Source organism: Culex quinquefasciatus, chromosome 2 (assembly GCF_015732765.1).
Source record: "Culex quinquefasciatus strain JHB chromosome 2, VPISU_Cqui_1.0_pri_paternal, whole genome shotgun sequence".
Taxonomy (NCBI): Eukaryota; Metazoa; Arthropoda; class Insecta; order Diptera; family Culicidae; genus Culex; species Culex quinquefasciatus.
The window spans coordinates 10,314,058-10,326,514 of record NC_051862.1 but is presented as its reverse complement, the minus strand read 5'-3'; the positions used below and the strand labels follow the sequence as shown (position 1 = coordinate 10,326,514).

At 41.0% G+C, this 12,457-nt stretch overlaps 1 protein-coding gene across 1 annotated transcript in view; it reads left to right on the top strand.

Annotated features, from left to right (window-relative positions):
• Window positions 1-12,457, top strand: part of LOC6042374 (transcription factor collier) — a 75,864-nt gene that overhangs the window by 13,715 nt on the left and 49,692 nt on the right. The window contains exons 2-4 of the mRNA XM_038257492.1: window positions 2,960-3,113; window positions 3,237-3,300; window positions 6,929-6,984. Of these exons, the coding sequence (XP_038113420.1) occupies window positions 2,960-3,113; window positions 3,237-3,300; window positions 6,929-6,984 (274 nt within the window). The remainder of the gene's footprint in view (window positions 1-2,959; window positions 3,114-3,236; window positions 3,301-6,928; window positions 6,985-12,457) is intronic.

Sequence of the window (12,457 nt, the reverse complement as noted above, 5' to 3'; positions counted from 1 at the left end):
GAAAAGATATTCCGCCGAATAATCAAGATGATGATTTTTTTAGATTACTTATACCGATCTTTCGTGCGCGAGAGAGGAGAGCCAAGCTCCCTTCGGATTTTTTTTCTCTTGATGAACGTCCAATGATTTTCTTTTGATGATGATTATTCCATCACTGAATTTAAAAATGATTTCTTAAATATGTTTTATTACAACAACCCTTTAATTTTTTATTTAGTTCAAAGATGATTACGATTCAGATCATAGATTTACACGACTTCCGCGTCAAACTGCACTATCGTATTTACACAATCCACAAAATTTCCAGCTGTCCGACTCTCTAACCAACACTTCAAACCGCAACAAAATTAGTTCTTGAATTTGAACACATGTGCGAACCGGCAGCACAGCTGTCCGGGCAGCCTGCGGCGCAACCGGCATCGTATCACACCTCCAATTGCAGCAGCACTTGCATCCGGCCATGAACCGTGTCATGTCGTCCTTCTGCACCTTCCCCGGGCCGAAGAATCGTTCCGGTTCCGTCGCCGCAACGAAACATTAAAATGCAAAACAGTACAAATTTATTCAAAACGTATTCCAATAAAATTTCATCGAAATATTGATAATATCCTTGCGGCGTCGAATGCATAAATTGGAGCACACGATGGCTCCTGGATTGTGCAGCGCAGTTGGTCAGAGCTTCCGGAACTGGGGCCAGAGAGATAGGCCCCGGCGTGCTATATACGACCGGGTGATAGCAGAACGACCTGGAGGGTGCCAATAACGGCCAAGTATGAAATTATAACCGTAATAAACAAAATATGAGTGTTGGTCCACGTTGGTCGTTGCACACCATTTTTGGGGGACAACTCTGTGTTTGTCCTTCCGACGAAAACACACTTTTGCCCGTAGACCTAGTCCGACTACAGGCCTTACAATGTGGACACCCAGATTGGGTGCTGCTGCTGCCTGCCTGCTTGTTCAAATTTAATTGGTTACTAATCAAATTTATTGTTTGATAAATTGTGTGTGCTAGACACTCGATTTAGACAAATCCAACCTCAGGACCTTAATAATGTATGCCTGAAACTGGACTTGTTACGATTGGAAGCTGGAAATTGAGCAGAAAGGGTTGACCATTCCGAGATAGATCCAACTTTGTTTACTTGGCTTGAATCTTGGCCTAAAAATAACAAAAAGTCATAAAGCATTCAAACGCTGGCAGCACTGCACAGCTACAACTTAACGTGGCATTGCATGTGATGCTGTGGTATGTAAAATTCAAGTTTTTTTTCTGTGCGTTTCTGCAACCAGAGGGAGGGTCCCCTTTGAATAATTCAATTATAGAGGCAAACTCAGTCTCGGTACTCCCAATGTGGGATCTACTCGAAGAAATCAATCTTCAGGGAGTAGCAGTCGACTCCGTCCGTCTTACGGAGAGTCCCACAAAAAGGGTTTCGGATCCTAATTGCTCACCGGGGTATTGTTGACTTCAAAGAGTTCAACGAGGCTGCAAACCGAACTCGTTTGAAGTGATGTACGAGCTGCGCTCTCTCTCGGCTTGAAACTAATCAAATCCGAAATCCGATTCGACCCAACGGGGCAGTGTGGCCAGCCGCGCGCGGGTCGTCGTAATTCGGTTAAAGTGATGCGCGTTTCGCGACATTAATTGGCGCCACGATTGACAGCTGGTGCCGATTGAGTTTCGAAACTGTGGGAACGGGTTGAATTAGCGCGAATTTGGGTGGCACGTGATTTGATTTGGTTGTACACAACTATCATCCACTACCTGGTCAAACTGGTGGATTTGGATGGGGCATTTGAGGGAAATTAAAATCGCAACTCGCGGGCACTAATTAAAATCGAGGCTAATGAGGCGAACATATCATTGCATGAAACATGATTTGTGTCTGTCTAGGGGCCAATTGAAAGTGGTTTATTGGACGTTAAACTGTTTGAAAAACATGACACCCATAATGACAATTAAAATTGCCTCAGTTGAAGTAATCAATTCTATAAATATCATCCATTTGTAAGAACAACAACTTTGTAAAGCTAGCTTTTTGTTCTGAACAACCATCAACACCTACCACAACATTCGTTCTCCAATCCACGCAGAGCATTTAACAGATCAAGTTCCGTCCTCGACGACGCAGCATTCCTTCCGATAGCCCAACAGTGAACTGCTGACCACCAATTTAAGAGATAACACACGCACACCATTTATAATAAATGTAGGCCATCGCTCGTCTGCGGACTGCGTTCCTGCGCTGTGGTGGCCATGTGGCCGCCCAACAGTCCGACCAGAAGGCCCGATGACGTCACGCTGTCAGTAGTATGTTCTGAACCACCATTTCCAGCACCGTCTAATATCGCTCGCTCTTGGTCGTCGTCGTCGCAGACTTCGACCTTGAGTCCGGGGCTCGAATTGCACTGCGTTTTCGAGATGGCCTTCTTATCGGATTAGGTTCGCCGGAGGTGGTCGTCCATATTCCAAACGGTCGAACGCTTCGAGGCACTCATCTGTTCCAATAGCAGTGTGCCGTTTTCGACTGCGACTGCGACTATCTTAAACGGCTATAATTGTCCGTCGATAAAGGGTACAGTGGCCGGTTGCAGCAGTGCCATGAATTTAATATGCGGCCATCCGTTGCAACCCGATTCGAGCCCCCGGAACAACAACGCAACGGTGGCGGGGACAATCTCGCAGACAGTTCCGTGCTGTTGCCAGTGTGTCGAGGTACTCCCCGGGGACCACCTTTAGAATATCGCCGATACATAATTTTAAGCTGGCAACACTGCCGAACCATCGCTGGTGGAAACGGTTTTGGCCACCGGCTGAATCGAACGCCGCAGGCCTTCGCCGATTTCGTCCAATAACATTTTACGACGTGTGCACTTTTTGGGGCTCAATTAAAGTCTATCAATGAATGTCCACCCCCCATCCGCGCTAATCTGATTCTTCTGGTTTCTCTTGCAGCTTGGGCATCGGGCGGGCCCACTTTGAGAAGCAGCCGCCGAGCAACCTGAGAAAGTCCAACTTTTTCCACTTTGTGGTGGCGCTGTACGACCGGGCCGGCCAGCCCATCGAGATCGAGCGGACGGCCTTCATCGGGTTCATCGAGAAGGACCAGGTAGCGAGTGGAAGAACCAACGGCGACTTTAGCAGCTTTAGTGTTGGTGGAGTCGCATGGTGGTTTCAAATGTTGGGGAATTTGAGTTGATGTTAACGATTGTTATTTTTCTCATTTCTACAGGAATCGGATGGACAAAAGACTAACAACGGAATCCAGTACCGGTTACAACTGTTATACGCAAACGGTAAGTTTTTGTATCTTGATTATCTTGTACTTCTTTTATTTTGAAATTTAAAATTCAACATTTAAACAACTAAATGTTGTCCAATAAGTTAAAATAATAATAAAAGTAATAGTAATTTATTATTAGAAAATCAGCAAAGGTTGTACTCTAACAATACTCAGAAAGGTAACCGTGCAAAAAGTTTTAATTATCAACCCGGTTTGTCTTGCATAATTTATGCAAATAAGGTGTATGTATGAATGTACTGTGAGTTTATGTCACAGTACCAAGCAAGCACCAAGTTTTCGTCCTCAGCTTCAAGTGTGCTAATGCAAAGCAGTTAAATTTGCATATTTGTGATGGATTACCATGTGCAAACTGCTCAAATCATCCAGTTTCACGGTGGAAGCTGTGTTTTGTCGGCAACACTTTTCTCAGGGTAAAAAAAATCTGACATACATGCAGTTGCATAATTTTGCTGCAAATCTAGCACTAATGACATGCTTAAAGCCAACTTAAGGCCTCTTCGCAGTCCAGTGTTGGACACTTTCTGGACATTGCGACACTAAACCTGGAGCAACCAACTCGCCACACACATACACATGCACACACGTGTGCGACCAGCTTATAATGTGAGATTATGAAAATTATAGCACTTTAAAAAGTCCCCAATGAATACCGCTCACAATGTCTGGTGTATCGTCCAATGCATCGCCCATCCAACTGCACCAGTCGAGAACCGGAGAGAGTCCTCAAAACAAAAAGTGTCTCTTTATTTTGCTCAACCCAGCGTCCAGTTGGCGATAAATTTTAAAATAAAATCCAACCCCTTCCAGAGATAGGGGCTCCCTTTTGTGCTCACCAATGTCCACTAAAATTAAAGTTTAATAACCCAGCATTATGGGCATATTTTGTTGTGAAGCACATGGTCGCCGATGGTGGTTGGATTTGGGGGAAAAGATGGGCGATATTTTCGTAATAAATCACACCAAAATAATTACCCCTGCGGTGGGTTTGCTGCTCCTTTCGTGTGGTCACTCTTAGGGCCCGAAAAACGGGAGGCAATTTTTCTTCCGGCATTGTTTAGAACTTAACTCTTTTGGACCCCACTTAATCATCGAAAACTTTTTTTTATAAAATCAAAATAATCAGAAATGAAAACTTTTGAGATTGATTTGCATTTGTTTAATTTTTTAAGGAATCAATCAATTCTGACCAAAAATCTTAGTTTCTTTTCCCAAAAGTTTTGCTAAATAAGAAAATTCCAATGTTGAATTTAACATTATTCTGGCTACTAAACAATTTTTCAAGACAAAAATCTCTACAGTATTACATATCCTTTGGTCAGTTTCATCGTGGATCTCGAAAGAAATCTCAAGAAAACCTCAACAATCGAGATTATCTTAAGGAGGTATTAGACTATGACTAACAAACTCGCACTTTTTCGTGTTTGACAGTTTGCCAAACTCGCAAACTTTTTTGCGGCAAACTTGCAAACAAAGCAAAATGTATGCAGGCTGACGTTTCTGCAAACAAACAAAGCTGGCGAACTGTCAAAAAGTGCGAGTTTGTTTTTTTTGTTTGTCATAATCTAATACTTCCTTTATACTATTTTAATATCCAATTATTTCTGAAGAGTGAAATGGATTTTTTTCGAGCAGCAAAAAATGCTCTTTTTCACATTTAAATTCTTTACTTTGTAAAAAGAGATGAAAATGCACATGTGAATTCCATACAGATATGAATAAAAAAATCAAAATACTGAAAGTTTGAAAGTTTGAATGAAAAATCTCACATGTTTTGCAGCCCCAAACTAATAATCACAACCTTTTTTAACACGGTTGAACAATCTTTTATTTAAATTTAGTTAACTATGTTAAAACTGTTTTTTAACTCAAATTTGAGATTTCTGAAATTGACTCACCTAAACATGTTGAAAATAAATACCAATAACTACACATTTTCTTTAAGCCTTGTAATAATTAAGTTTAGTTAATTTAAACTAATAGCTAATATTTTGAGAGTAAATTTCATGAAATTGAATATTCCGATCTTCAAATGAATCCATGGAGCAGTTTTTTTACCTTTGGTATTATTTGGTCGGAGATTACTTAAAATTTAATTATGTTGACGAAAAAACTTCGGGAGTTCATGCTGAAAAATAGCAGTTATTAAAATTGACTTTATATATTAAGCTATTTGTTTTATGAAAAAGTTACCATGCTATTTAAATGAATTTTCAGTATCACAAATCTCATGATAAAAAAGGAAAAAAATTATTCATACTCGGAATCAACGGTTATTTTGGTGATATCTTTTAGACCATAGAAATAGTCCGTAACTCGATAAACATAATCTTTGTTAATTTGCACGCTTTTAAAGCAAAATAAAAAAAAACATTAGAAATAATTGAAAACATATGAATGTGACCCTGTTTTTCCAAATATGAAAAAAAATACATTTTTGTGGTAATTTGTTGATTTAAAATGTCCTTTCTTTCGAAATCTTTAAATCTAGAGTTTTTATAAATTGTGTTTTATATGTTTATAGGACCCATTAAAAAAAACTCTGCAATGTAGTGTTTGAGCAATTTTGCGCCTTGAATAATTTGAAAATGCTGTTTATTTTTTTTTTTCTGAGTTACAGTTTGTGTCAGGAAACCAAAATGAAAATATTGGATTAAATAAAATTGAGAGTCGTGAATCGATTTGAAAGTTAAAAGTAATTTCAACATTAAATATAATTTTGGTAATTTTAGTTTCAGGGTTGTTAAAAAAAAATCAATTTATTCGCCAATGCTATGCTATGTTTAAAAAATCTAAAAAAAAATAATTTGTGTATCTGCGCTAATAAATTTTTGCTTTGTTTCCTTTACTAGAAGCAAACTACAATTTTGACTGTCAAAATCTTAACCAATGCCTCTATGGGTCGCAAAGTGTTCCAGCTAATCTTGCTCTGTATCGTTTTGGTCAAGAAGACATACCCTATCCACTGTATGGTCAAAGTTATCTCCCAACTGAAAGAACTTTTCACCCTACCCTCATCCCCAAAGTGCACCCAACTTTGCGACCATTCGCCGTATCTTGTGGACCAAGGAACCCGCTACCGTCCGATGGCCATGCCTCATACGCGTCCAAAGGAAAATTTAATAATCGTCGTGTTTGTTGTTGCGTTTGAGGCCGTTTTCTTTTGTCTTGCCCTGCAGGTCTCTTACGTCCTGTGGCCAAGCGCTTAGGAGAGGGGGACATTAGACAAATAAGATTTCGGGGACGTTGGGTTCGGAACTCCCCAGATCCCACAGGGGCCACCGACCAAGCCACACTTTCACTTTTCAGTTTGGTTGGTAGCTTAGACGACGCACAAGACTCTGCTTCGCAGAGAAGGCCAACTTTTTTATCTTCTTAATTTATCCAATTAAAATTAAGTGTGTTGTGATTGTTGTTCCTTGTGCGGTCGCTCCAAGGGGCTGGCCACTCTAGCCGTTTTCAATTATTTATCGAAAGTGTTAAATCTCTCTCTTTGGAGGAGCCGGCACAGCCGGCAGATGCAATAGGTTTAATAGTTTTTGTTCTGGATATTGAATTTGCAAACGATCCTAACCTCGACTAAGTGGCAATTTTAAAGAAATTTTTCCCTCTTTCTCTTACAGGTGCCCGCCAGGAGCAGGACATCTTTGTGCGGCTCATCGATTCCGTTACGAAACAGGTAAGTCCGCATAAAACTGTCACCGGTGCGATATCCGAACCAACCTGGACCTGGCCACACCATACGAGGTGTGAATAATTGAAGAAAGTCCGTAAAATAACTGGTTAAATTGCAACATACTGCACTGCAATAAAGACAGTTTTTATTGGGATGCCACACGGTGGGTTTAGCAGTCGAGGTCAACAATAAACCCACGGACTTTGCGATTGTTCGCAGACTTACACCGTATCGATTGCTTTAACTCGATTAATTTAGCATCTACCGTGTGTGCCAAATACACTGAAAAGAGCTAAACCACCCCTTTCCGGAACGGCATTCCAAAGTTCCGAAAGGGTTGCAACTGCATTCTTCCTTCAACCTTGCACGGTGTGCCCCTCTTAATATTTAATGAACTTCTAAGCTCATGTCCATAAACATTTCCGATCGAGTAAATTATTTACACTTTCCTAAGCAATTTACCACCACCCTGACGGAAGAGAGTAGATCGACTTGGACAAGCAGCAGCTAGGGGTAGGGTATCGATGCCGATTCCGAACGTTCCCCCTCTGCCTTTTGCTCTTTTATTTGCCGGGACCTGCCATAAATCCCGTGATTCAATCCGATTCGGACAATGTGGCCATAAAAGCTAACAACTTTACTTGTCCAAGCAAACGGGGATATCCTTTCGCAAACAACCCAAAGATTATTTGTCCAGTCGCGGTACAGTGACACTGTGGGACACAGAAGCAACAAAAAAACATAATCAATTAAGGCCATTCTGCACCTCTTGCTCGCAAAAGGGCCAAACGACCCAAGTTCATCATGACATTTCTCCTTCCGCCCCTCTCTCCGGCAGAGTAGGCCATTTGGAGGTTCGTTAGCAGTGCGTGCCGTAATTCATTCGATGCACCCTATTTTAAATTTGACATTTCACTCTCCTTTCGGGACCAAAACAAACCATATGGCAACAACGCCGAGCAGTGCAGTCAGTGTGTTGTGGCTTGACAGTTGTTCCGAACGCGAAGGAAACAAGTGAATCAAATCAAAAATTAACGCCTCATTTGATACGTTTTGTTAGTTTTTGGGAGTTGCGAAAGGGCACTCGAGGGGCGCGGGTTTTTGGAGGGTTTGTGCAACTACAATGGTTGTTTTGATTAGAATGCAATTTTCGTGTAAGGGTAGTTCATTATTTTCGATTTATGATGCGACAAGTGGTGAAAATTTCAAGTGAGTTTGATGAAGTACCTGCAATATGGCATGATCTGAATCAAGTTGGTTTCAAAAGAATAATTGAAAGTTAGAATGGGTATAAATCGGTTTACCTTATTTTCATCTCAACCTCGATCTCAACATACAAGAACAAACCACAACGATCATCATTATTTAATTATTTTTCATTTAATAAAATATTTGAAACACCTAGTTTGCAATACTGTTGACCTACGAAATGTTGAATACAAAATAAAATATTTTTAGTTTTCAGTGCATTTTGTACAAAATACAACTTTTAAAAAATGACACATTTTGGATAGGGTTAACTTTAAATATTAAAATTTAAAATATTTAATATTTTGATATTTTTATCATTGAAACATTTTTGTGAATCTAATCTAATTTATTTAAAATAAGTAATCTTGAATCTATTAAGAATTAACTATTTTGAAATAAAAAAAAACTAAGATTTACCAAACATGATCTATGGCAAGTTATTGTACTTTGTCATGTTCTCGTAATCTCCCAAAATCCTCCAAATTATTTCCAATCCTCCCATTATCCCTTTACCAAAACAGAACAAAAATCCGCACATCTGTAAATCAATTAAATTCAAATAACAGATTACGACGTAACACATGCATCATCCCAGCCTAACCCGGGTTCATCCCTGTGGGTTGTAACTCCGGGTGGAAGATCCCTAACCTATCCTAAAGCCCACTCGACGACACCCTCGCTGCTTTCCAAAAGGAACTGGCGGGATATCTATTAGGCCGGATCGCCGCTCCAAATCCGGCCGGATAACGCGCTTGTTGGTCTTAAAAATCTTGCCAAAATTATGCCTGAGGAGGTAGATGGTCGACCCTCGCCGCCACCGACCAGACAATCCCCGGGTATCATCCCGGGTCAAAATATTCAATTCAAGTGGCAGGACCGAAAAAGGATAACGACGACTTGCTTGGTAGTTAGTCAGTGTTTGGAGTGAGAGAGGGATAATAAATTGGGTTCTAATCTTGCCATCCTTTGTGTGTGCGAGCATACGCCGCAGTCAAGGTGCAATAACTGGGATAAAAATGGTAACAGTTGGTGGATTACGATCTAACCTTGGTGATGTCATCAGAGGTTTTTTTTATCTAGCTTCGGAAAGGTCGTTGAACAGTTTCGACTTTTTTTTTTGGTTTCGTTACAACATTTTGACGTCAGTTTGAAATGTAACATCAAGGTATGTAGATTAGTAAGGTATGGCGAGTTTTCAAGCTGTCAAAATAGTTTGTTAGCACGAAACCCGGATTTTATAAGGCTTTCTAGCCCCAGTGAAAAAAATATAGTTTAACCCAAAAATGACGAACTCTTCGTCAAAGTGTCCTGATGCAAACAAAGACCGAGCTCGAGCTGTCACAGCCCTGCGAAATATGTTTGCTGACATATCGGGCGGTGAGTCAAAAAACCCAGCTAGAAGTCGCCTGACAAAAAACTTTTGCTAGAAAGAGATAGGAAACCTGATGCAAACAAACGTCCAGCTGTAATGTAAACATACTTTGAATGTGTTGGTAAATTTCTGACTAGAAAGCCTTATATGGAGATTTTCAGAAAAGTGAAAATTTGACCATTTTCCGGGCAAATTTCACCGGATTTTTTTCTGTGGTGTTGTTAAGCATGCCAAACTGAACCGGAAAATGGTCAAATTTTCACTTTTCTGAAAATCTCCATATAAAATCCGGGTTTCGAGCTAACTATTTTGACAGCTGGGAATTCCCGCCTTACCTTATCTTATCTACATACCATGATGTAACATAGCATGCTCATTTTTGCTACGAAACTCGTTTCCTCAGGATCGTTACAGAAGTTTGACGTGTGCTCGAACTGTTGCCTAACGAAAGGCGCAACGCTCATACAAATTTGACAGCGTTTGTCACACTCCCCACCGCCCAGCATAAATTAGCAATAAAGACGGCTCGTTGTACACGTGGTGCTACAAATTGAAAGCAATTCGATTAGAAATAATTGGAATAAATGATCCCTGTAAGCGGCCGGAATCCAGCTGAGGACGACTCCCTCCACATCACACCGACCAATAATTGTTAATTTGACAGGGAGCACTGGCAATAATTCTGGACCATGTTGTTTCTGCGCACTTCAACGTGATAAATTACCCCTTTGGATTCTCGATTTGCGCCCTTTACAATAACATTGCCCGGATTCGGAACCCCCGTAGTTAACTTGTTACAAAAAGGCTGCATTTTAATAGGATATTCGATACCTTTTCAGCTACCAAACGTAATTCAAATCACCCCTTTTGCAACAACAATCGAGAGTAAAAAGTTCAAGGGGTTGCCAACTCTTGCATAATTGCCTACACTCTGGGCGCAGTGCTACCGGTTCCGACAGGGCGTCTCACGTCACATGTGACAGCAGAGAAGTGGCAGTACCCGGGAGATTGAGATCTTATCGAGCTGACCATATCTAAATGGATTTCGGGATGGTAGCGAAAAGAGCAGCAGCAGCGGGTTTGTCGCTTATCGAGGCGGTTTTTTAAAGTTGCTAGTTGCTTGTTTGAGGGGTGATTTTAATCCACCACTTTTGAACGTGGTGCGCGGCAAACTGACGGGGCGTTACAACCGGCGATGAAGATCTTGGCGCTGGACCGAAGGCCGGGCACGCGTTCGTGATGATGTAATCGGGAGGAAAGTGCTGGGAAGGATTTGGAGTTGGGAAGGAGCTCGGCAGTCTCACGAAGATTATACTGCTCGTACTAGTGAGTGGAAGTGTGATTGAGGAAGTACTTAACTAATTAATGTGTAAAGTGTTGCTGAAGTGGCTCTTAAACGCTTTTAACACACTGAATAGAAATTCACAAAAAAAGTTCTTCGTAACTCATTTAAGACCAGAGTGTCTTTATCCCTGAACATCCACACGGAAAAAAATAGTTCCCAAAATCGTGAACAAGCGTTCATCAAATTCGGTATCACGAACAAAGTGTTTAAATTCAGACTGTTGTTTTTGGATTTCAATGTCCAATTTTTTTTCAATTGTACCATGCAATCATGATCACTTGTTCACGATTTTGGGAACTGATTTTTCTCCGTGCAGGAACGAAATTCCTAAACACAAGAAATCCCTATTTTTTATAGGTTTGTCAAATCTCCATGCTTTTTGGCTAATCGGAACAGTCTTTAGAAAAAAACCACCCTTTTAACAATCTTATGGGCTAAAATTGTTTTTAGCATAAATTTTAAAGTATTCAACCAACAGATAAAAAACAACAAACCCGCCAAATCGACTAATGTTTAGCGTTCAGTATGCACCTGACTTCACAGATAAAGCGCCCTGAAACGGCGGGGTAGCAGTTTGTTTACATTTTCAAATCCGTCCCCCGGGGGATGAGTCGGATTCCACAACGACACAACGATTCACAGCATCACCCCCGGAGAAGAGGTCAGAGGCGTGTTGCACAATTAGTTTGATTGAATGAATCTCGCTCGGCTTTGGCTTCCGGATCAAATGGTCGGAACAGGAAAAAAAACCCTCGGAAAAGGTTTCGCTCCGGAAACGACGCTGGACGATGATACGATGTGAGAGACGGAGTCAATGCAAAAAAACAAACGCAAAGGACACCAGTGCTGGAAGCCAAACAAATAATTCATGAAATTTTATTTATGGACTAAACGGCTGAAGAGCGCAAGAGAGTGGGCACATGTACACAAAAAGAGTGTAATCGGCGTAAATGGCGGCTTACGTGTCACTTTTCTGGATCACGTGGGTAAAAAATGTACCACGTTGGACTACAAAACAACTACAGAAAAAAAACAACAAATGGAAAAACACTGACATGCAAGTCCAGCATTTTATCAGTTATTCATGAATTCTGTTGCATGCGAAAATAGTTGTTGCACAGAAGGAAAACAAACTGAAAAAAATGTGAACATTTGTGTTTGCCCTGGTTTGTTTGTAAAACCGCCGGCCCAAACAAACCATTTGACAGGTTGTAAACAAAAGTGCGACCACCAATTGGCCCACTCAACAACTTCCTTCCTTTCTTTCCGGGAAAATTGGTGGTATCCGATTTCCCGGGAAAAGAAATGAAGAAATCAAAATTAATAATTGTATTTATTTACCCAAAATGTGAGCGCGGGCGCGCCAACACGTGGTTTCCTCTCGGGTGGCCACGTGCGCCTGAAGGTCGCGTGGCATCGATAATCAGAAGAACCGCGGAGGGGTGGGTGCCGGGCCTGTCCCGGGAAAATGATTAAAATTTACACAATCGCTTGCAGCGCGCGCCGTC